The sequence below is a fragment of the Rhopalosiphum maidis genome, chromosome 2 (genome assembly GCF_003676215.2).
Source record: "Rhopalosiphum maidis isolate BTI-1 chromosome 2, ASM367621v3, whole genome shotgun sequence".
NCBI lineage: Eukaryota > Metazoa > Arthropoda > Insecta > Hemiptera > Aphididae > Rhopalosiphum > Rhopalosiphum maidis.
This window is the reverse complement of record NC_040878.1, coordinates 16,979,147-17,004,980: the sequence shown is the minus strand read 5'-3', so window position 1 is coordinate 17,004,980 and position 25,834 is coordinate 16,979,147. Positions and strand designations below refer to the sequence as shown.

The 25,834-nt window shown below is 25.6% G+C and overlaps 4 protein-coding genes across 8 annotated transcripts; 2 read left to right on the top strand and 2 right to left on the bottom strand.

Annotated features, from left to right (window-relative positions):
• Positions 1-24: 24 nt before the first annotated feature.
• LOC113551440 (rRNA methyltransferase 2, mitochondrial) lies at positions 25-12,255 on the bottom strand. 4 transcript variants are annotated; one of them, XM_026953687.1, is made up of 6 exons: positions 10,373-10,508; positions 5,252-5,333; positions 5,058-5,118; positions 3,687-3,880; positions 379-551; positions 25-303 (listed from the first exon to the last, which is right to left on the bottom strand). In XM_026953687.1, the coding sequence occupies exons 2-6, from the start codon at positions 5,327-5,329 to the stop codon at positions 102-104; spliced, it is 708 nt and encodes a 235-aa protein (XP_026809488.1). In that variant the 5' UTR covers positions 5,330-5,333; positions 10,373-10,508; the 3' UTR covers positions 25-101. The 4 variants fall into 4 exon arrangements, 3 of the variants coding, with proteins under 3 accessions (XP_026809488.1, XP_026809487.1, XP_026809489.1); XM_026953686.1 differs by lacking the exon at positions 10,373-10,508 and adding an exon at positions 6,217-7,004; XR_003405125.1 differs by lacking the exons at positions 25-303; positions 379-551; positions 3,687-3,880 and adding exons at positions 10,654-10,891; positions 11,696-11,835; positions 11,994-12,255 and having other exon boundaries at positions 5,103-5,118; positions 10,373-10,573.
• Positions 12,256-16,286: 4,031 nt separating this feature from the next.
• On the top strand, positions 16,287-19,210 carry LOC113551241 (ankyrin repeat domain-containing protein 27-like). The gene is made up of 3 exons (XM_026953367.1): positions 16,287-16,576; positions 16,644-18,938; positions 19,118-19,210. Exons 2-3 carry the CDS (start codon positions 16,651-16,653, stop codon positions 19,173-19,175), a joined length of 2,346 nt encoding a protein of 781 aa, XP_026809168.1. The 5' UTR covers positions 16,287-16,576; positions 16,644-16,650; the 3' UTR covers positions 19,176-19,210.
• A 653-nt stretch (positions 19,211-19,863) lies between these two features.
• Positions 19,864-21,379, top strand: LOC113553493 (SPRY domain-containing protein 7). The gene is made up of 5 exons (XM_026956849.1): positions 19,864-20,225; positions 20,288-20,404; positions 20,465-20,625; positions 20,698-20,800; positions 21,164-21,379. Exons 1-5 carry the CDS (start codon positions 20,117-20,119, stop codon positions 21,259-21,261), a joined length of 588 nt encoding a protein of 195 aa, XP_026812650.1. The 5' UTR covers positions 19,864-20,116; the 3' UTR covers positions 21,262-21,379.
• Positions 21,380-23,085: 1,706 nt separating this feature from the next.
• On the bottom strand, positions 23,086-25,824 carry LOC113552825 (heparan-sulfate 6-O-sulfotransferase 2). Of its 2 annotated transcripts, none has more exons than XM_026955774.1 (6): positions 25,345-25,824; positions 24,925-25,279; positions 24,648-24,839; positions 24,367-24,514; positions 24,125-24,306; positions 23,086-24,046 (listed from the first exon to the last, which is right to left on the bottom strand). In XM_026955774.1, the coding sequence occupies exons 1-6, from the start codon at positions 25,592-25,594 to the stop codon at positions 23,905-23,907; spliced, it is 1,269 nt and encodes a 422-aa protein (XP_026811575.1). In that variant the 5' UTR covers positions 25,595-25,824; the 3' UTR covers positions 23,086-23,904. The 2 variants fall into 2 exon arrangements, with proteins under 2 accessions (XP_026811575.1, XP_026811574.1); XM_026955773.1 differs by having other exon boundaries at positions 23,097-24,046; positions 24,648-24,863; positions 25,345-25,822.
• Positions 25,825-25,834: the final 10 nt, after the last annotated feature.

Here is a 25,834-nt window from a genome sequence, read left to right as displayed (position 1 = left end):
TTGTATTTAATTATTCACGGACCACACACATAACGTGAAATTTTAAAATAAAACAAAACTGAATTAACAATAATAAAAACAAATAAGTAAAGAATATTTTATCAAGTATAAATTGTGTCGCCGACATTATGAAAAAATAATGCGACAGTCCGAGATTTAGGATTTACAACTAAATATGCGAAACTATACGGTATAGAATTTTTGCTTTCTTTTGGAAATAAAACTGTGTCATTAGAATCGAAAGCGACAACTTGGTACATCTTGGACGAGACTTGTATTCCAGACCCGGGAATTTTTTCGACACTGAAACAAGCAAAACCTGAATCATCTCAAATTTATCAAAGTATAATTATCATGATTTATATATGATTTGCTCACGCCAGTAAATCTTTGTAAACATATTTTATTGCGTCCAAGTACGGTTCAATAACTACGTCGTCTTGACACCATCGGCCACCGATAGAGAAATGCTGCAACAGCCGAAACATGAATTCTGCGCGTTCATCTTCGCTGTACAAAAAATATTCGTCGCATTCATCTTCAAACAGCATCTAGACGTTGAGTTATGCATTGGTATATTACTCAATCGCGTCAATGATCAATATTATAATATATTCATAAATTTATAATATATATCATATTGCCATACACGCGAGTACACGACACGCTTACTTATATCGGATCTCGATATATTTACTATTTAGGTCTATGACCTGTGTTGTAATATGTGGTACCGCGATTAGAGATAGGTCATGGTAGTGAGTGGTTTGCAGTGGAAGTATACAAAGTTCTTACACACACATTCATACACATTAATATATTATTTTATATAATATACCATATGCGTTTACGTATGAATCATCATAATTATTAATTATGTAATTAAACAAATAATAAATGATACACATCGTGATTTAAAATCCATGATACACCACTTAATCACTGTATAAGCAATCGATTTTATAATATTTTTTAGGTAATGTATTATAAAAGTAATGCTGTAGCATAAATCTAATGTTTTATATATTAAACTATTAGGTACCTATACTACCTACTAGAATTTACTAGAGTACTAGGCTACTAAACTTTAGCTAACTAAACTAACTAAATTTTTTATAAAATATTTTGATTTTAACGTTGACTCGTAAACAGTGGATTGTTTTTTAAAGGTTAAGTTTTGAATTCATAATAGTGTACGTATACAATGTATACATATAATATCATGTTTAGTTACTTCTGGTCTGAACATTTGACAATCGACAGTCAATATTGCCCAATCGTATTTTATTTATTTCGCATAGAAATGTAAAATGTTCAACTTGTTTTGTCTTTGAATATTTATAAAATATCCAATTTTTACTTCTACCTAAGACTTGAAAATTTAATTCAAAACTCATCATAAGTAGTTCATAGTGAAACCAAAAAATGTAAAATTAATAATTATGATTAACGATATTTAATATTTTATTAATAAATCAAAAACATTGTTCGTGAGATATAGAACTTTTACGTTTTATTTTTTATAGGTGCACCCATTCACATTTCTTATTTATTTGGCAAATTAAAACCTTAATGTATTATCTACGAATAACACAATAAACCAGTTAAATTTATTATAACATGTATAATATACTTATAGTGATATTATAGAGCAGGGGTGGCCACTAACCTTAACTTTGGGAGCCACAAATTTATAAAATTGATTCGAGGTGAGCCACATTGTAAAGCAATATATTTTTACATTTTTTTTTTTTTTTTTGATACATTTTTCATTTTAAATCAAATGAAGGAACATTTATTTACATTTAATTTTAGTCTAAGTTTGGTTCAAGAGCCGCATGAAATTGATTTAAGAGCCACATACAGCTCGCGAGCCTCGTTGTGGCCACCCCTGTTATAGAATAATAAACCGTTTTCTCTTAGAATCGTTTCTTCGCTTCTTGTAACAATATTATTATAGTAGCTCACTCGATATCTACTGTAGAATAGAGCAATATCCACTTTAAATTTATAAATATATTTCATTAGTTTATTCTTCATCTTAAGAGGACGTCATCCCACATACGTTGTCCCTGTCTTACTAACGTACATCATAACAAATTTTCGTTCAGCAAAATAAATTTTGAGATGTTAGTTTTAATGTTAAAGTAAATTTACCTATTATCAAATTTAAAGGTAAAAATATTATCTAGACAATAACAAATGTTTTTAATAATATTACTATTTTAAAGTGAGTTACAGCTATGTAAAATATAACAACTTTAAAATGTTCATAACTCCCTTTAAAATGATAATATCAATAAAATCATATGTCATTTTCTAGATAATATTCTTACCTTTAAATTTGATAATAGGTAAATTTACTCTAATATTAAAGCTAACATCATAAAATGTATTCTGCTGAACGAAAATTTGTTATGATGTACGTTAGTAAGATAGAGACAATATAATATGGAGGTATGGCGTCCTCTTAAATATTCTTAATAAACTTAATCTACATAGTCAATATTTAATATATTCTTATTTATAAATATATTTATAATTATTCTGTATATATGTATAAGTCGCTGAACTGATTTTAATGAAATGAATTGTTTGTTTGAGTGGGTCTCTACTCCCTATCCTGGAAGAGTATAGATGGCTTATATTCACAATTGGGCAGGTAAGCGGCGCTGCAATCGGGTATTAGGAAATTTTGACATGGTTATGTCTTGAATAACACATGTGTGAATCTTAGATGCCTGCAATGATCTTGGGAACCACTCATCTGCTATAAATACTATAATAATTAATAAATAATTCATAAGTATTATAATATGCTTTGGATAAAGAATGAACCTACTTGTCTAAGAAAGTGTAGTTAAAAATTGTTGTGATTTTTTAAAAATGTTATTAGAATTTGAAGATTTTGAACTACAAAAGGATATTAAAATAACTGTGCTTTCGTATTTTTTATATTTTTATTTATATAAAAGAATAATTTATTGTAGAATTAAATTTTCAAGAATTTTGGACCAATGAATAATTTTTTATTATCATTAATAGAAAAAAAAATTCAAATTTCAAGCAGCTTAAATATCTTTAAGAGTCAAAATATTTAGAAAATTAAATATAGTATACATACGAAAACATTCTGAAAATTTCAAGTATTGGATTTGTTATTTTATTGATTTTTTTTTTTTGTATTACATGTAACATCAAAAATTGTTTGAGGAAAAATTATTATTATATGCTTTAAACGGACATAAAAATTAATTATACTTTCCGGTCAACTTTTTACTTTATTTTCAAAGGTAGATTCTACTTAAATTACTTAATGTTTAATAATTTATTGACACAGGTGACAAGTAAACAACTACAGAATACACCATTTATTTACATTAACACAATTATACTGATTAAGCTCATAACTCCCAAACTCCCAGTACTTTTTTAGATTCTAAAATATTATTTTTTGACTTTTGTTGTAAGTAGTTAGCAGTAAGCATCTATGTAAATCAGTCATCAGTGTTTGTAGTTTGTAACATTATTAGAAGATTATTTTATTATCTTGAGTAAAATTATAGTATTATTTATTAAAATTTATTATAGTATAAATTATCAAAGTATTAACTCCTGACTCTTGTTAGGTAACACTGTACATACATAGTTTGCTTAAAAATTAAAATACTTAATAAGAATTGTACCATTTTTAGTTTATTTGAAATGTATATGTCGTTTTTGAATACTTCCATACACTGATGTATTGTATGATTACCGTCGTCACCAGTGCCGTTGCAGCAGACGATGCCTTTGTTCGGGTCCAAGAGCTTGTCGAAGAATGCCATCGAAGTAACAGTGCAAGGAATGGACTCGGTCTGAACTCTAGTTACATTGCTTCCTATAAATACAATTACACTATTACAGTATCAAATAGATTTATAAACTCATTTCAAACTAAAATTATAATAATATGTAGCTACCTAGCGAGGTTATAAAAAATACAGTATAAGTATTGGTTAAATTATAATAGTATTATTATTATATAAATGCACAAAGAACGAGAATAGTTATTGAATTGAACTTCGAAAACAAGAAACTACAATAACCTACAAACTGATTAAGTTATAGTAACAATAGGTACTATAGAAATTTTTTTTGCTTTTAATTTAAATAACGGTCCGAAAAAAATATTAGTTTTAAAATCTAAAATACAAGTACCCGCAAGTGGAATAATTGGGTAAATACTAGTTTCAATGAGGGACAAAAATGGCTTGTTTGTTTTTAAACAAGTTCTAAAACTTATTTTATGGCTTAGAAACTAATTGTAAGTACCCATATTAACATAAATCGACATACCGTTAAATGATATTAAGTACATGAGAGTAAAAAAAAAAAATACTAAACTTATTTGAAAAGATTATGATAATTTGTAATGATAATTGTGTATTTATAATTTATTAAATAATAATATTATAGTTTATTACTTAGCAACCCAATACCCAAATAATGCTATATTGTATAGTGTATTAAAATCGTATACAACAGGATACATATTAAATAAATGTAACCTGTACTTGCAAGAAATTATTGAAAAAATCATTACATTATTTCTATATTTTAGATAATTTAAAGATTTTTACTATTGGCGTATCCGCAAAAAAATCAGAGGAAGGGGAAGCACTTCTCGCAGTCCTGCTTGTCTCAAATCACACCACTGCGACTTGCGAGTATAGGTACATCTAAGTATCTAACCATTACCATTCTAAACTATAATACTATGTTAATGTATTTTGAATAATATTATGATTTATTTAGTTATTTAGTAAATATTATAGGTATAAATATTATATGATCTAATGCATAGGCGCAATTTTAGTTTTAAATTTGGAGGGGGGGCAATTATAATTTTCATTCATGTACTGTGTGTATGCTCCCTGAGATATATAAAGGTGGAAGGGGATATATGCAAACCATTTGGGGGGGGCTATGATTGATTTTGAGGGGGTTTAGCCCCTAAGTCCCCCTCAAATTGCGCTTATGATCGAATGATCTATACTAAAAAGTAAAATACTTGCCTGAAAATTGGTTGAAACTTGACTGCAAGTTTTTTGCCACATTGTTATCTCGAAAAAAATCCTATTAAAATAATGTTTTTATTACACATATATATATATATATATAAATATGGATATATACTTCCTGAGTCTAGTTATAATTTTTAAATAGTATAATATTATTGTATGGATAAATAATAATTATAATATCAAACCAATGCAAACTGGCTAATGTCGTCCGATTTAAACTCTTGATTGAACGCATAATAATTAATGCGTAAACATTCCTTCATTGACCTATGATAAAACAAACACCGCAGTGTATAAGTATATTTCTATAGCCTATAACTCTATAAGAACTAATAACTAAAGTATTAACCACATCAATTTTTTTTCAAAACATGTATGTAAAAGAATTTACATTGGTGCCGTAGATTGGTATTATTTTAACAATGGTACCTATTAGTCTTACTGTGACTATTATTATGCTTAAAATGTACATGTATTTCTAAAAATAACTATTTCTGATCAATCATATTATTATTTAATATTTATTACGTCTTGTAAGATGATTAAATGATCATTAATAATATGGTGGTCCCACAAATATTATACCTAATCAGTGAAAACAATTATAATAAATTAATGCAAGATACAAGTATTCCGAATTACTTACCTATATTCAAGTTTTTAGTTTTTTTTTCAATTTGTAATTCATTTGGAAATTGGAATTAATTATAGGTTGTATACTTGTTTATAAATAGTAAATACAATGTATTATATTATTATATATGTATTCTGCATATATTGTACGCGGTATTACTCATTATTATAATTAAGTAAAATACTAATTTAAATATTAAATAATTAATAGGTATATAATGAGTTTATGGATTTATAATTTATACCTACATATATATATATATGTATAGGTATATACAATAACTAAGTGGTTGTCAAAGTTGTCGATTAGGTGTAAGATAAGTGATATCCTATAATATTGTTTATAAATTTATAACTATATATAGGTACCGACGGTACCGTGAATGTTTAAATTAGGTAGATAATATCTACTAGATATATACATATTATATTTACATTTATTAGTATTATTAATAATTATAAAAGACATTATAAGTACCTACAAAATACTATTATTATTATTATACATTTAACACACCATTTCAGAAGATATCCTTGAACAATCTTATTACACAGTCCAACTGGTTCTTTGTTAGAAAGATGATAAAATGTATATGTTGTAGACATGATGATACTGTGGTCTATGGAAATTACTTTATAATATAGATGTACAGAATAACACTTACCTATTTTTAACTACCTATAAAAAGTTATGGATTTAACTGTAGTAAGTGAAAAATTATAGATCTAACAAATATGAAACTATAGCAACTATCCTCGTTAGTTTCGGTACCTACCTATCTAATACAATTTATAATTTAGATACGCTGTTAGGGCACTTAGATAACTAGTAATTACAAATAATAAATGAATGCAGAATATTATTACTTATTCTTATTAGAAGTATTAGAGCTACCAACTAAAATTACAAAATAATTCGTAAGTAATATAAACAGACCCATAGACCCATGTTTTTAATTATTTATAGATTTTTATAACATCCAAGGAATATCCTGTAACTATAGGCGTAATTTCAGTTTTTGACTTAGAATTTGAAGAGATTATAACTTATAAATATTTAAATTTAATAAATCCGTGAGTCATAGACCATAGTCACCAGTGCCGTATCCAGGGGGGGAGGCTTTTGGGCTTAAGCCCATTCCGAAATCTTTTATTTAAAATAGTATGTGTATATATATTTTTTTGAATTATTTCTTATTTTCCTTTAAAGTTAAGTATGAATGTTTAAGCCCCACGAAAACAAATCCTGGGTACGGCACTGATGTCCCCCCATCCACTATATTGATATACAGGTATCTATAATATTATTATTTTATTATTATATTCCTAATGTAAACGAAATATCAACATACATAATATAGGGACATAGGGTCATCATCTTTATGTGAGCTCCTTTCCTATATACCTATTTTAGTATATAACACATCTACTACTAAAATTAAAATTATTTTTATTAATACAAATAGTTATTAAGAACATTTAGGTAAATATTACTTATTATACATATTTCTAATTGTAACCAAAAAATTACAGATTTGTTCGTCAGATATTGAATGAACAAATTATGTTTAGTATAAATTATTAATAAATTTGTAAATATATCCAGATTTATGAAAGTTTGAAGAAAATGATAATCTTCCTGATTGTAAAGAAAGTACTTTTGCATTCCATAGAGCTAATCGGAATTGTTAAATGATAATGAAAACTATTTATACAATTCAAAATAAAGTTCAGCATCCATGATTTTCATTAAATCTACTAAAGTAAAGACACAGTTTTTATAACAAACACAACAATCATTTCTTCAATAAGTTTTTTTTTAAATTATTAATTTTTTTTTGTTATTACATTTTGAAATAATATAAATATGCTTTAGCATTTTTGATAGGATAGAGAATCTAATTGAAAACACGTCGAAAATAACAAAACAAATAAAGGTAGATAGATGAGTTCAGCTGTGTTGTACATAAGGCGTCGAGTGGGTGACTATTATTCCTTTTTTTTATAGCTAGGTATCAGTCATTTATTTTACTTTTAGTATTTTAGTAGGTTTTTATAATTTTTTTTTTTTAAATATAATATTTATAATATTACTAGCATTATATAAATATACATAAATATTGATACCATATTATATCAACATATGTAAGATGTAACATACAATTGTATAATGTCTTTCTGTATAAATACCGTAAAAATGAATATATAATATTTTAAAATAAATAAAAAATGTAATAAGATATAGTAACATTCATAATAATATAAAGTATTTAAAATTTAAAGTTTCAGCAACGAATAATGTTTTTAAATTATAACAAAATAATTAAGTATTTCCAGTGCATTGACCGGATAAATTTTTAATATTTACAATTTTGAATAAATTACTAATGATTAAAAATAACCGAAATTATTTTACATTAAAACATTCTTATATTCATAAAAAATGTAAATATTAAAAATCTATCCGGAAATACTCTTCTTAATAAAATATATAATAGGTATATAATAGGTGCTTTTGCCCTAAACTGAACCAGAGAGTCGTGTAATCGTGGAAATACGGAGTATCTTTGTTCCTATATTATGTGAAAGATAGACAGAGAAAACAAATGCTGCAGGTGTAGCGGCCCAGTGGTGGATCCAGGATTTAATTTTTTTTTTTTTGGAGAACCCATAGTCCAAAACGCAAATCTTAAATTTTTCAGTAATTAACAAATACATACAAATATGCGTATTTAACTTATGCCAATGGGGGGAACCCTCCTTAATGAGGAATCTCCTATTGAATTTTCAAAAATTGGATACAAAAAGAAAGAAGTTTTTATGAATTGTTAACTACAAAATAATTTACTATAATCATCAACATTTTTATAAATTTTGTAAAAATTCAAACTTTAAACGCTTATAAAAAAATATTGTGACTATAGATGTTCGTTTCCTTTTTTTTAATGAAAAATTAAAAACATAAGAAACTTAGTATTCAATTTTCGAGCATTTCTACCAATCAAATCATTTTTAATCGTATTTTATAAAAAAAGAACTAAAAAAATGAAAATTTCTCGTGTCGATTAATAGGTTAAAGATTGTAGAAACATATTAATAATTATAATATCATAAAATAGCGATAATATAAACATTTGGTGAAAATTCCAAGAACCTATCTACGGATATTTGTTGAGTAACATCTAATAAACAAAATCCATTTTGTTGAAAATTGTTCGTTTTTTCCGATTATAAAAATAAGTAGGAATTTTTAAATTTAACCAATCTAAAATACAAACTAAACCCAATTTGATATTCAATACTACCTCTATTTTTGAAAATTGAAGCATTTTATCTATAGCTTATTGTGTTATAATACACAAAAATAACAAATTGTATACCTAACAATTTAATGTTATAGCCGTTGTTATAGGTAATCAAAATAAAATGTGATTTGTACGCAAAATCTTTTTATTTTTTTGATGCAACTCAAAATAAATGAACACAAATACTTGCAATTTTCACCATCATAATAAAATATTTTAATGATAAAATTATTATTATAATATTTCAATTCTTTATAAACGTGTGAAATTTTCAAAGTTTGTGAATTATTATTAATAATTTAAGTTTTTTTTTATATGAGCATCTTTAACAAGATATTATAAATAATTATATTATGTTTATGTATAAAATAAAAATTTTAATTTTTCTGATGTACTTAATTAAATAATAAATAACCGTAAGCACTAAAGAATGATTGTTTTCTTCGCATAAGAAAATTTTTTAAATATTTTAATACTTTTGAGCTATTATACTTTATATTTTTCTATTTTTTTTTTTTACAAATGATAACATTTTTGAAAATTAAATAGAATAACCTTCATAAGTATTGATTTTATATCTGTGTACAAATACATTGGCACAAACTTTTTAAATGCATTTAAAGGTGAATTTTTTTCCAATGAAATTCACAAAAAAAAATATACTTTCAAATAATTTAAATTATTTACATTTAATTATAATCCCTTGGCATTAAATATTAATTTTAAAATTATAAATGTGATCCTAAAATGTTGGTTTCATTATAAAATGTATTTAAAATTAATTATACATTCACAATATGTATTTCATTGATAGTTAGAAGGTCAAAAATAATTGAATGTAGACTTACAAGTGTAATAAAAAGAATAATATATTGTTAAGAAGACGCAACCATGTGTCAGTCTTACTAAAATAAAAAAAAATATCAAATTTGAGTTCTATAGAACTAACTTAGGGTTAATTTAAATATTAGAATGAATTTACATATTATCAAACTTAAAGATAAAAAAATTTTCTATAATAAGCATCAGTTTATTTTGATATAATTATTTTTAAGCAAGACATAGGTATGTGAAATATCATCAATTAAAAAATCATGAAAAATAAAGTAGACACTATAACATAGATAATACCTTTAAGTTTGATAATAGCTAAATTCACCCAAATATTTAAGCTAACATGGTACATGAAATTAGTTTTGCTGCACTCAAATTTTATATGTTGTACATTTTTATGACAGATACCACACATGTAAGGGTACTGTTTTAATAAAAAACATGTTTTAAAACCATTTTTAAAGAAAATATTATATTACATGAATACATAAATGTATATTATATATTATTTACATATAAATATATAATACATACAGAAGTTAACTTTGTTTAAGTCCTTTAAATCCACGAGCAAGTAAATATTTTTCTGCTGAATCTGATCGACTGGCTTCAGGTTTTACAAATTTTACATTTGAATAAAACTTTAACAAAGTATTTTCAATCTCTGAATTTTGATTACCATCTAAAATTTTAATTAAACACGTTGCACCAACATTTGAATTTAAAACAGCAAATCTGTAAGTTTTAAATGGTACTTATAATTTATTTCATGTTTTTCATTATAATTATAATAAGTAATTATTTCAATTACTTACCTAACTACTGAATAAGCTAATTTTATGATTAAATCATGATCTAAATGTTTCACTCCTGAAGCGTTAGGTGCCATATCACTTAAAACAACATCTATAGAACGACCATTTAATAATTCTTTTATCTTTTGCCAAGTTTTAGGAGATGTAAAATCAGAATTTCCTAATAATGTCACTCCTTTTATCGGATACATTTGTTGAAGATCAATACCAATCAGTAAGCCTGTTGGAATTTCACTATCTAAATAGATAAACAAAAAGTACAAGTTGATTTAATTAAATATATTGAATTATGAATAGTAAAAATAACAAAAGCAAATTTTAAAGGAGAATTATCTATCTTATTTTTATTCTTTAATACAACTCAAACATTTAACAATTGTATATATGCTATCTACTACATATTTTGTTGTATAGTATGCAGCTATCTACAGAAAGAACGTTATCTACCTATGTATATCGTACTACAAGTAATGTTTTTTAGGAATGTGAAACAAATAATTTAGTCAATATTTTAGCATATAACAAGTCAGTTTGAGTATTTTTTTTTTAAATTTAAGATGAGTTTTTTTACTGTGAGTTATTTTTACTGGCACATCCTTGGAAATAAAGATATGTGTGCACAATTTTTAAAAGAACGAGAATTACGCATATCTAAGATTACAGGGGACAGGGCTGAAACTCAAACCATCAAAATTCTTTGGAAACGCATAAAAAATAAGTATAGCATTAAATCATGCAGAGCAACTGACTTGTTAAAATATCAACATCAAGAAGACGGCCGATTCTTGATTTGACAAAAAACATATATTTTAATCCAAATTTCAACATAAACAGCAATTTGAACATTGATATTGTTGAACAATTAATTTTTTATTATGTAGATAGAATATCAAACAGATGCTATACTTATATACATATGATTATTGGTAACTGAGCAGAACATTGATGGTAGGTAATCAATAAATTTGTACTTTTTAAAATTAATTTGTGCTAGGTACCTACTAAATTATAGTATAGTACCATTCTTAAAAATATAACTTACTAGTAGAAGTTGAATTAATTTTAGATGCAGCTACTTGTGACCAGCTACCCGGAGCTGCACCAATATCTATTACACACTGGCCTGGTTTCAATATAGAAAATCTATCATCCATTTGCAATAGTTTGAATGCACTTCTACATCTGTATTAAAAATATAAAACAAATATTTTATTGTTTTTTTTTTTTTTTTGTAGCATTATGTTTGCCTATTTTGTTAATGATAGTCACATTAAACTAGTATGAGCAATTAAATATACTATACGATTAAAAAACAATTTATTAAACTTCATCCACAATACCTATAACTTTTTATTTTGGCTTTTTCTACATAAGGATCAGTTTTTTGTCGCAATAGCCATTCTTTTGAACTGTGGTTTCTTGTAAATGTTTTTAGAAATGACCAGTTTTTACAACACGTAATTTTTTCCATTATACAACTTATAAACTCAACAATTAATAACGTTTGGTTTTAAAACAATATTTCGACAGTTGGAAATCCACACTTAAGGAAAAGATATTTTCAAATATTTATTATTTTTTATTTATATTTTATGTCACTTACTCACTTTAATCATTAAAGGATAAGATTTTGATAATATTTAAAATGATACTGTTACAGAATACTGTTATGGTGTTATCATAGAATGGATAATAGAAAAATAGTGTGGAACAAATGTGTGAAAAAATGGTTATTGAAAAAAATACATATTGGTAGAACGGTAGAAGTATAATAATTGCATGGGCAATAACTCTGTGTCTCTATGAGTGTTCTAAATTCCCACTTTTTTAAGTATTTTAATAAATATGTTAAATGTAATAAATGTCCCAATGGAGTATATAAATATATGCATTTTTCGACTACATTTTAAAATCTAAAACAAAATCCGCAAGTGTTGACTCTGTCGATTATCTCACACACAATAATAACACGGGAGATTTTACATTCAGAATAATTCAATAATTAGAATAATCCATTTAATTATGTTTAGATAATTATATAGATTCTGAACGGAGTGATGGAATGTATTGATTCTACAATGATGTTTTGTTTGCCATCATGTTTTGAAGTAGTATTAATGCTTTGATTTTTGACTTCCGCTCCTCTTTGAAAAAGAAAATTCATCTAGTTGGTACTTTGGCGGGTCCAAAGTAAAAAATTTCCAATAGTTTTCAAAAGCGTCAGGAAAAACCTTGAAAAATAACAGAAAAACAGGAATTTTCACGCATAACTATACTTTTCGACAAAATCGATTTTTTGATTTTGCTGTAACTCAAAAACGAACCATAGTAAATAATTAAAATTTTTACCGAATGTTTATATTAGCATTATCTATTTACGATTAATTTTTCAAAATATTTAGAATTTTCTTAAACTATTTAAAAACCATTGAAATTTTCGATTTTTTTTAAATTTTTATTCTAGAAATGCCGATAAAAAAAATTTAGCTATCCACAAAATCTTTAAAAATTAATGCAAGGTTTATTATAAATCGTACTTATTGTAGTAAAAAAATCAAAAATTGTTAATCACAATTTTTGTTTATACGCATTTAAAGTTCAAATGCTTACAAAATATATCAAAATCGCGAAAATTTGCAAATAATTTTGAAGTTGAAAATTCATATAATTTTTATGATTTATACCTAAGGTGAAAAAACCCAATACAAAGATATCTATAAATTTTTCTTCAGGTAACTGTAAAAAAAATTTCAGCGTCAATATAGAAACAAATTTATGGCGTATGAAATAACAATTTTTTCAGAAATCAAGTAAAATAACGATATATTACAATTTAAGTATAGGTAATAATATAATATATCCTACTAATTATCATTGACTGATAAATCATCTTCGTTTAGAATCGTTTTTCGTAAACAATGATACCTGTCATTGCATTCAAATTTAACACACCCGTTATAGTGACCAGTGATCTACTCTCTATCTCTACTATACAGCAGAGCGATACCCACTTGCCCATCTTTTATATATTGCTGGAGTGCAGAAATTACCTCCATTAAATTTTGCAGCATTTGAATATGAAATATGAATCATGGGCCATGATATTATATTAATTGTGGCTTGGTATGGTGCGATCGTACACTCAATTACGGAAACGCTCTGAGTGTACGTATGGCCGATACCGGCCGGGTGTTGCTAGCTCCCGGATGGGTGAATCCTTGCCATACATATAAAAAAAAAAGTGTTTCAACCTACAGTTCCTCCCCTCTACAAATGAATAAAACCATCCAATGGCCTTTGTTGTCACAGATTAATTAATAACAATAATAAAAAAAAATTATATTAATTATATAAATGACAAATTCATGTTGGTCGAGACTGAGGAGGTAGTCGAGATAATGGAATTGAGACTCGTAGTAGTCGAGAAAACGGAAAAATAGGTACCTCTAAAAGATGCTAATTTTGAAGATAGTCGTGTGAATATGTATACATGTTATTTGTAAGCTAATATTCGCATAAGAAATTGTAATATTTTGAATGTGGAAGGGCAGGGAATAGGGAAATATACGTAATTTATAGATTTTATACGTCATTCATTATAATAAACCAATTATAATGAATTACGTTATATGTTATACGAATAATGAGTTATTTTCCCAAGCTTTATAGATGTTAGGGGTGCAAGAAATCCCCGGGCCTCGGACCGTAAATTAATTAATAACAATAGGCCTGTGGCCGAAATATTTGGAACTTTTTTCTAAATATTATTATGGTTACAATTTATTATATGTCTCATCGAAAAGAAAATATTTTAGACTAGGAGAATTATTATTCAATAATGCTATAATAATAACAATTAAGTGTATTTAGAAATTATTATCTAAAAATAAAAAGATTTTATATAAAACTAACTATGTATAATAATTTATTGCACCGCGCCACCCGCCATAAAACGTTTTATATAAGTATACCATAAATATCAGGTGATTTTTTAGGCATGCTCACCCCATTGGTCATTTTTATGTTTAAATTATTTTCTCATTCAGACTCTATCCACAACATAAATAAATACTTTCACCTAAAATTATTATGATTTGAGTAGTCTTAAAATTAAATCACTTATTACAAATTTATAGAGTATAATATTTTTGAGCGAATGATATATTGGTTTTATATTTTATTGTTATTTGATTTTATATTCGACTTTCAACAGTGCACTGACATCCTCTTAACCATTTATTGGATACTAAATTACTAAATACTAACAAAGTAAAACAATAAAATAAAAATTATAATACTAGGTATATTCTACAAATTTAATTCTATATTCAATAAATCAAATTTGAATCTAACTTTCCTTTAATGAGTTTCGATGAATTGAAACTTTCTGTAGTTTGTGGTTGTACTTATATATAGATCACAAGCAGTATAGAAAAAAGATTATATAATATATAATATACGTGGTACATGCAAAATGAGTTGATGATGGTGTATAAATAATAAAATGTCGACTTATAAAGGGAATATAATATGTTTAGTTAGGTACTTAGGTACGTGGCTGATCAGCAGCAGGCAGATAGTAATCAATTCAAATATTTTATGTCTTATATAAATATTTTTGATTACCCATATTGCAATATTTTAAGTTATTATTATTTATTATATCAAATATTATAATAAATAATATTTGAATATTCATAATGGATACTTTAGTCTTTGATATATATTATGTAAGACATTTGTTAAGTATAGGCTTAAGGCTTTAGTAGTACTTAAATCAACATACTAATATTTATTATTAATGAAGATTGAAGACCTGGATTGATAATTTTATGAACTTTGATCTATATTGAGTATTTGAACCAATCAATAGAACAATACTAAAAATATTATGAGTTGATAAGCGACACTATCTGAAAAGTTGGTATGATATAGGTAGGTATAGGTATTGAATTTTTTTTAATTAACCAGATTATTTGATTTTTGATGCGATGTTTTTCATTTTCACGTTTAAGTGCAATAAAAGTTAAAACAAATTGTCCTATAATGATTTTAATAAATACATTAGTATTAGTAGATATACATAACATCGACCTCGTTCAATAATTCACATTTTTCTAAAAATGGATGTTGGTCATTTTTGTTTCAATATGCAGAAATATAAAATTGGAAACACCTATACGGTCTTGTTTTGGTAAACTAAGCTGAAAGGGTTTTATTTTTACTGGGGGCTCCCATAACTATTAATTTAAAACGATCTTGATCAATCGTTGTTTCAAATTATTTTTATTCTTACAATTAACTGTTCTAACCAATGTTAATTCTAAATAACAGTTGTATTAATAGGTAAACAATAAACATTTGTTACAAAAAATTAAAATATGATAAGTAATAAAAATCCATCGGCACCACGAATTAACGATGAGGAGTATATTATAATAAATATCTCTTGGATAAAACAGCAGCTGAACAAATATTTCTTAGAAAAAAATGTTTTATACATTTTGAATATTTATTCAATTTGAACAAATTGACTTTAGAACTATTATTTTGTGGAACAGAAGGTTGCATGATAACATCTATGGATGCCACGGATATTAAGTTCTTCTTATCCGATCTGTGATAAAAAATAATAATAAAGTATTTAAATATAATATGAATATTATTATAGTTAATAGTTAATACTCGTTACCATAATATTACGTATTACGTAATAACAACAGAACAACTATTGAACCTTGTTTATGCTATGAAACGACTGCTTCTTAATATTTTTTTTACTTCTACATTTAATGGGCCAGAGGATTATAATATAGACTACTTCAGTACAGCATCAATTATACTGAAACACAACAAATGAAAAATTATAGATGCATTTAATTATTAGTTAAATTTATTTTATTCCGTAACAAATTGGAACAATGTAAGTATATTATAATTTTTTTAAATAATTAAAGTTATAATTAGTTTTATTATTATTTTTTTTTTAGTCATCTAATGGATCATTGCTATGACGAGGATGTTTTATTTAATCAATTTTTGATATCTCTTTGCAAATCATCTGCAGAAACATTTTATCAAGCTGTTGAAAATGGATGGCCTATATGTGTTCCTAGAGAAGGTTCCTTCTCGAAAAATAAATATTCTGAAAAAGATTTTAATGATCACATTTTAATTCCTAGTAAGTGTTCAGATTTAAAATTCATTACAATAAGTGGCTACGATGTTTCTGTAAACAACCATGCAGTTATATGTCAATATGAAAACAAGACTTACACTGTAGACATACTATTTATTGAAACATGCTATACAGAAGATAATCACAGTTATAAAATAATATGTATTGATGGCCCATTAAACTGTGCTACTATGTTAGAAGATATTATTGTAATAACATCCGTTCAAGACTGTTTAAATTTTTTGTATTCCAAAAGCAATAAATTGTTATTAAAAGACTTAAGATCCTTAATGGATGATTTTTTATTATCCAATGACTATATTAATATGTCTATTGATGATAAGAAAAAATCCATTGAAAATTTGTATACTAAATGTTTAAAAAAAGCAAACTACCATACTAAAAAGTCCAATAATTTTTTTCAAAACAATATTAAACTTGCAGTAGAGTATTATATACAAAATAAACTGTATACTGTTTTGATGAATAATATAAATGTCTTAGTAGCAACCGAAGATGCCAAGTTAAATAAACTTATACGAAATTATTCTACTGCTATGATTGACTTAGAAGTGGACCAAGAAGTAAAATCTGCAATACCAAATGCCAGATGTGAATTATCCAAGTTGTATATGCATAAAACTATTATTGGAAAGTTTAAATGTTTAAAAGATACATTTTTAAAACTGTCTAATGGACATAACAACTTTACAGTGGATAATATTCTAAGTGCTTTAGTCCATTTAGTCATTCATTGTAAAATACCCAATTGGAATGCTCAAATATATTTTATGAAACATTTTATTATCAGCAATATTAAAGACTTTGATGATAATTTCTATTTAACTTCATTGGAAGCAGCTATTGAACATATCAAATTTCACAATTTTAATCTTAAACTATCAACAAACTTCCAAGATTCAAATTATGGTACTTTTTATAATTATATATGCAATGGACAGTACTACAAAGTTAAAGAAACCTTAGAATATGTGAAAATACAACAATCTAGCTCAAAATGTCATCCTCTATGTGAATGCGATTCTTGTATGAAAGAGGTATTAAAAGAACCGGCGGTTTGTGTAAAGTATAAAGATGAACAGGGCCTCACACCTCTTCATGTAGCAGCTTTTTATGGTTATCCACTTATTATTGAATTACTCTTGGAGTATGGATCAGATATAAATGCTTTGGATAATTTTTCACTTACACCTGCCCATTATGCTGCACTTAGAGGACAACAGAATGCATTATTGTTTTTGTTACATAATAAAGCATTGATGATCGGGGACAATGAAGGTAACACTCCTTTGCATTTGTGTTGTTCAAATGGTCATGATCTATGTGTCAAAGCATTGTTATATTTTATGGAATTTTCGGACTCAAAATTAAATATAAATGTACAAAACAATCAGGGAGACACACCTCTTCATTTAAGCTTTAAATGGGGTTATAGTAATGTAGTCCAAATATTGATTGAACAAGGTGGAGATCCATTAGTGTGCAATCGTAGAGGTCAAACTTGTTTTGATTGTGCTCACAATTCCAAAATGATAGAGACATTTAAAATTAATAAGAAAAATAATGTCGAAAGAGTGAGAAGAAGTAGTGTTGAAATTACATTGCAGCAAAAAATGATTGGAAAAATTATAACTGCTATATCTGATGGTGACATACGTTTAGTGCAACACTATTTAGGCATTGATGATGAGAATCAAAACATCAATACATTTATCGATATAAACTGTTCAAATTATAAAGGTTATACTCCTCTTCATGTTGCAGCAGCCAATGGCCAAACAAATATTTTAAAGATGTTGATTGGATATGGAGCAGACATTAATTCATTGACAACTTCTGAACAATATACTGCATTACATTTGGCTGTAAAGAACAAAATGAGTGGAGTTATTGATGTTCTACTAGATTCTGAAAAATGCAATATTAACAATCAGGATAATAGTGGTAATAGCGTATTGCACTATGCTTGTACAATTGGCGATGCTAATATTATAACTAGACTACTTGAACATGGTGCTGACCTCGGAATAATTAACAAGAAATTTATAAGTGCTTTGGATATTTTAAACAAAAATCCAGAATTAAGGTAAACAAAATAAAATCATATTTGTAAAGAAACTAAGTATCGCATTTGTAGACTAGAAAATTATTTTTTTTTATTATATATTGTTTAGTGATGCAATCATTTTAAAATACAAAACTGAAAATAGGTATATATCTGGTGATAATAATTATAATTTAAGTAATTAACTTATATTTTTTCAGGCACTTGATTTCAATTAAAAAAAAAAACGCTGATATCAAAATACAAAAAAACATTTGAATTCTTCAAACAATAAGACAATTAAAATCTCATGCCAAAAAAAAGATCTATCTATTTGTTTGATTTTGAAATTATATTATTATTTTTTTTTTGTATAATATTTAAATAAAATTGAAAATGTACATAACTGATATATTTTCTGAGAAAATTGTAATACCTATTTAATTATCTAAATAAATAAAAATTGTTAACATTTTTAGTTTAAATTGCTTTATATAATATGATAAATGTTTTTTAATAAACTGTTTGATATGATGTTGGAATATTCTGTAAAAAAAAAAAAAATCCTATTACACCACAATCTAATACTCCTAATTGTCTTGTTACTCTGTTAGAGAAATAAAAACATTATAATAACAAGGTACTGCCTAATTTACTAATAATGAACGTCTTTTTGATTTTTTTAATGGCCAAATTATTCCGCTATCGTGCTTACATGCCAATTATACATTACTTTAAATAATTATTATTTATTACAGTATGCTTTAATAGGTTTATCAAATACATGATCTATTCCTAAGCAATGCTCAGCAAATATGACCATTAATTACTAAATTACAACACTAATTTTTAATTAGATTATGTTTTACGGTTTATCTAAATTTATTTAATGATTGCGACCTGTAGACCCCATTTTAAGATGTTCGCATAATCAGTAATCACTTCTTATATTCCTATTGACTTAAAAAAGTAGTATTGTATTCAGGTGTCTATTACTTCATTAAAATTATTTATTCAACTTGCTGTGTATTCTGTTATTTACAGAATACATCCAGATTTGTTTGATAACAGATAACACAAATAAGTAACAGCATAACATTGATAATAATAATGTACCAAATTACTAAACCAACTGCAAACTTCCATCATTCAGTGTGCTTCCTTTATTTTTTTTAGAGCAATTTTAAATAATATTTTAATTTTAAGATTTAGACATTTTGATGGCAATTGTGCTGTCATGTTTCAAAAGATGCTTCGATGGCATCAAGTACACAGAACATACATCCTTTCCACTAATCAACCCTATATGTTTGGATACCAGCCGAATGGGTATAAGACAATATATAATTGAATGATTGATATATACTCTATTTAAAATGTAATAATCGCAGGTAATGAAGTAGTGATCGTGAAAAATGGTACTAGAATATGCGGTAGTGGCGGTGTTTTGTGTACTGCACCAATAGTGCAAAATAAATGTTACTTTGAAGTAAAAGTACAACAATCTGGTAAGTGAAACAGCTGTGTGCCTTTGTTTTGATTAATTAAATATTTATATTTCTGATTAGGAATCTGGGGAGTAGGTTTAGCTCTGAATGATGTAGATCTGTGTAAAGCACCTGGTGGTCATGATCAATACTCGTGGGTATTGTGCAATGATGGAGCACAACGACATAACCAGCAAGTATTAAAAGCTATAGATAATACTATTGAAGAAGGTGATATTATTGTAAGTATTAAAATCTGGATTATTTTATTAAATCTCAGGTGTTATAAACCAATAAAATGTTTTTTTTTTTAGGGTATTTACTATGACCATGTTGAATTAAATTATTCAATTAATGGCCAACCAGTTAATGAACCGATTACAGGAATAAGAGGAACTGTATTTCCAGCTTTATTTGGTCAGTAAAAAAAACACAGTTCATACATTAGTTTTCACCTATGGTTTTTTTAAGTTATAATTATAAATTTGTTAAATTATTAAATAATAGCTATTATGTTTTTAGTTACTATGATATATTTTCTTTGATACAATTGTTAGACTAGAAATAATATACCATACCAATAAACCAATAGTGTATTTATTGGAAATTTTCACAGCTACTTTGTATTGAAATTTTGGGACTGAGTTTATTTGAAAAAAAAAATTTGTGCTGATTTTGTTATAATATTAGCTTATTGATTATCTGCATAGAAATTATCTCTGAGCTATTATTATAAATGTTTAACATGAAAAATTATTAATTTTATTGTATTTATTTCAGTGGATGATGGTGCAATATTAGACATTGTGTTGGAAAGATTTTCATACCCGCCATCTAATGGTTATGATAAAATCATGTTAGAACAATCTATACTTTAACTATAATATATTGCTTAAATATTAAAGGAACAACAAATAACAAATTAATCATTCCATTAATAATAAATTATAATTTTGTATTTTTTCTATAAATTATTTTATTTTTATGTATATATTAAGCCCAATTGTAAACTAATAAATTAAATATTATTAAACAATTATATTAATTGAACATTTAGAAGGTTTATTATATTAGTACATTAGGTATACAATAAAATAATATTATTAAATATTTTTATTAGCTTAAAAAAACTTCATTCTCAGATAACTTAACTATGAAAAAACAACTATTCATATATAATTTATATACACTACAGATAAATACTCAAAATATTTGTTTTAGTGTTCCTATAAATTGCGTTTCTCAACCTTTTTTCATTTATATACCTCTTTACCTCCTACCATTGCTCTATGTAACCGTAGGTAGAGGTACACGCCAAGTATAATATTATATTATACTTAATAAAGAATTATCTACTTATATATTTTTAAAAAATCGACTTTTATGTCAACAATTAACAAATTATTAAATAAAATATTTCACAAATAATAAACTATTTCAAATACATTTTTCTCGGGTATCCCCTCATATCGTTTCACACGCTCTTGGTAAGCAAACGCTGCTATAAACAAAACAATGTATACTTTGTGCCTTCTAACTGTTCGTAGTCACCCTAAGATAAAATTTTATTGTATACATTATACATAGTATAACTAGTTTAATTATAGGTTATTTAAGTTATTTTTTTAATTTTACAAATATAACCTTTACATCAGTAATATTGTAAGACCTTTAAACAAAACTTATTAATATGATCAGTATTTTAAAAATAATATAACTAATAGTTAATCCAATATTTAAAGTGAATTATAAGACTAAAAAATATTTTAATATTGATTTTTCTTTACTGTTATTTCACTGTATACATTAAAATAATGTTATAGAAATATTTTACTCTTCTCCAATTCATAGTTAAATATGTCATATTATTTTATGTACTTAATATCCATTTGCCTATTTGTTATGTGTATAATATATAATACAATTAGTTTAAATTATATATGAACAATAAAATCAGAATCTCAGTTTATAAAAAATATATTTAATTTTTTTAAACCATATTTTATGTTATTCTTCTATTTATATTCATTTTTGAAAATAAAAATAACATTTTTTTGTGTTAATGATGTGTTGGTTAATCAGCTTAGTTTAAGTAGAATCTTGAAAATTTTAACAAAAAATATCTATTATTATCAAGATTCTAATGGAGTAAAATTTATTTAAGATGAGGAGAAAAATTATGGTAATAAGTATTTGTTAAAAACAGTAAAATTACAATTAAGCAGTATACATGGCCAGGTAAATTATTTACTTTACAACAAGATGATCGCCAATGTTTCTTTTAACATTAAATAAAGTATAGATTTTAATCCAATTATTTGAACTTAACTTAATAGTTTTAAAAAGTTCTTGTTGAATTAATGGTAAGAAATAAGAAAGAATTGGATATTAGCCGGATTACTTTTGTAGACAATACAAATAATACAATTATAATAAATATAATTTATTTCATATCAACTTATACAATGTTAACACTAATATTTTATATTTAATCAAATTCAGACTCACGTGGACACATAAAATATTCACATTTTAAATAAGATTAACTAAATATTGTACAAGTATATAATATATTTTCATTCACCCCTACAACATAAAAATTACTAAAATATATTTAAGTTTGAGATATTAAGTTTTTAGATTGTCAACTTACTGAATACACACAATTTATAAATGTATACATATTTATGCATTTCTATTATATAAACACAAAATATTTGGTAATTAATAAGTATACTTTTGTTAGAATATATAAATATAGATAAACTATATTTAACACATCTATGGCAAAAATTGTGTAATGTTTTTAATAAGTGTTTAAATTAGTTTGGTTTATCAGGTATACAAGTTATAGTAAATTTAAATGATGTAATTAAATTTAATTGAATTTGGTTATTTTCAAATTACAGTCTTGTAAAAAGTAAAATTGATAATGAAGAATACAAACTTAATTCAAATGATAACTTTGATCATAATGCATCTGTGATTTAATGACATATTTTGTTCTTATTGATATGTATATTTCAGCGATAAATGTTACTTAAATTTGGAAATTTAATTTAAAAAACTGCAATATGGTTAATTTTATTATCTAATTACATTTATATTAATTTTCAAATTAATAAAGATTAAAATTTAACTGGAATGGTTCTTTTACCATGGACAAATATTAATTAATTTTAGATTGATATAAATATGTATTTAAGCTCTACAACTTATTTTCCTTTTCTTATGATATGAGAATATAATATTTTTTAAGAACATTGTTCCTTTAGTACAACAATAACTAAATTATATTAGTATATAAACTATATATAATTATATAATAACATTATTATTTTTTTGTATTCAATTTTTTGAATCTGAATACATTTAATTTAATTTTAGTATTTTGGCATGGCAGGAACAAGCTTGGGAAATGATTAAAGCATACATATTATTATAGAATATACATTCTTTCAAATAAACAAGAGATCTGTTACTTTTCTTTGCTTGTTTTTGTTTAACAAAAAGAGTCACTGCTACGTATAATTTACCTCGTTGTCAGCAGCTTCAGTCTCTACTTCTTTTTCCCAGTCAAATGCAGTTTGACTTGGCAATTGGCCTAAATGTGCCCACCGTTCTTTAAAATTTGAGTTTTTTGCTCGCAATTTTTCAAATCGTCTATTATAGGAAAATAATATATTATTGGGTAAGTATTAATTATACTTATAATATTAATTATATTATGTAATACAGTACCGAAATAAATAATGCTTTGCAAAATTGTACAATTCAATGTCTAATGCATTAATTTTTTTCACTTTTTCCAACTCTTCAGCATTTAATAATGATTTATAAACAGCAGATAGAGTTGTATTATGTTGTGTAAATGTTACTGCAAATCTTAAATTAAATGTTTCTTCAAATATGTATTGATTTAACTAAAAATAAAAGTTCAATTATAATAACTAATAATTCAACATATTTTTTATATTCTGTACTTTTTGAAATTCAGTGAGTCCAAAAAATGCAATTGATAATAAATTTCTTTTAGCACTTGCTAACATGACCCTGTTCCGTTCTTCTTGATTCATATATGAAGAATTATAACAGCCAATCAGAGATAGATCTGCTAACATTCTTGTTTGTCTAAAAAATTAATACAATAATTAAAATTTATATTTTTACTTAATTTTTAAAATTAACCATACATTAAAATTTTTTTTTTTTTTATTACCCAAATTTCGGGATCTTAATATATTTAATACATAATTTTGATTACCGATTGGCGGCTAAATTATATGGACAATCCGCAAACGAATTTAATGTTACATCTGTCCAAAATGTACCATTATAACATTTTGGCAACTCTTCAAGAGATGCTGGATGCCCTCCACACCAATGTCTAGACATTCTCCAAGTTGCTCCTCTTTGTACATGTTTGTATTCAGAAAGGTAACGACTAACTGGATCTCTTAATAAAGTAAGATAGAAATATCTACAGAGATAAATAATTAGATTGATTTTATTTAATCTGTAAGTATTATTATTCTAATTACCTTCGCTTAATAGATTTTCCTTCATTTTTGTCAAGTTCAGAATCAACACATCCAGTTAATTCAGTAAAATCTGCATGGAGTCCACATTTCCAACCAGTAGAATATCGACTAAAAAGCCAATTTTCATTTCTACTAGGTCTAAAACAATAGCATAACTTTCTTTTTCTTTGACATGTACAAGGGCGCTGTAAGTCTAAATCTTGAACTAGATGACGTCCAAATGATGTACCACCAGTTTTCTGAATATGCAAAAACACCATAACATCATGTGCATTCATGTCAAAACGTAATTGGTTTTCACTTTGCATATCATTGTAACTCACTCCTGTACCTGTGTCTTTAGCACTTTTAAAGTCTAAAATAAAAATAATATTTTGAAGTTGTAAATGTTGGGAAACAAATTATAACACACATTCTTACCAGTTATGTTAGTTGATAGAAGATTCATTACTGTCCATTCTGAATAAATGGCCGGTTTGGGATTATAGGATAATGAACAACGGTTGTCTGAACAAAAATAACCAAAATATATGATACCGAATAAAGTCAACAATGCAAAGAACATGACCAGTTTTCTTAGGGTAATACGATGGTCTATTTTTCTTCTCATTTGAATGTCTTTCAGCAACCGTTCGCAGTCCGACTGTTCAACTACATTGGTAAAGGCCATTGTTTACCAATCATTTCATACAGTTAGTCATACGGAATCATCTAATATAGTTCTGAGAGGCAAGTATTACTGAATGTTTGTACAAATAAAGGAATTGCGTTTAAAATATTTTGTCGGCATGAAAGCAAACAGATTTCATGACACCGACTTTAATAATCATAAGACGGTATCATAATCAATCTACAAGACGTAGTAAACAATGAAAAATACATAATGAAAATAATAAATAATATTCAAATA

Bases quoted from the DNA above. Each gene is read 5' to 3' on its own strand.
- LOC113551241 (XM_026953367.1), top strand. From the start codon at position 16,651: ATGGATCATTGCTATGACGAGGATGTTTTATTTAATCAATTTTTGATA. The intron at 18,939-19,117 runs GTAAACAAAATA...ATATTTTTTCAG, and splicing joins AACAAAAATCCAGAATTAAG to GCACTTGATTTCAATTAAAA.
- LOC113553493 (XM_026956849.1), top strand. From the start codon at position 20,117: ATGGCAATTGTGCTGTCATGTTTCAAAAGATGCTTCGATGGCATCAAG. The intron at 20,626-20,697 runs GTAAGTATTAAA...TTTTTTTTTTAG, and splicing joins TTGAAGAAGGTGATATTATT to GGTATTTACTATGACCATGT. The intron at 20,801-21,163 runs GTCAGTAAAAAA...TATTTATTTCAG, and splicing joins TGTATTTCCAGCTTTATTTG to TGGATGATGGTGCAATATTA.
- LOC113552825 (XM_026955773.1), bottom strand. From the start codon at position 25,594: ATGGCCTTTACCAATGTAGTTGAACAGTCGGACTGCGAACGGTTGCTG. The intron at 24,864-24,924 runs GTAATTAGAATA...TTATCTCTGTAG, and splicing joins GGAAAATCTATTAAGCGAAG to ATATTTCTATCTTACTTTAT. The intron at 24,515-24,647 runs GTAATCAAAATT...TTAATTTTTTAG, and splicing joins TATAATTTAGCCGCCAATCG to ACAAACAAGAATGTTAGCAG.
- LOC113551440 (XM_026953686.1), bottom strand. From the start codon at position 6,305: ATGTCTACAACATATACATTTTATCATCTTTCTAACAAAGAACCAGTT. The intron at 552-3,686 runs GTACAATTCTTA...CTCAACGTCTAG, and splicing joins TTTCAAATAAACTAAAAATG to ATGCTGTTTGAAGATGAATG. The intron at 304-378 runs GTGAGCAAATCA...TGCTTGTTTCAG, and splicing joins GTTTACAAAGATTTACTGGC to TGTCGAAAAAATTCCCGGGT.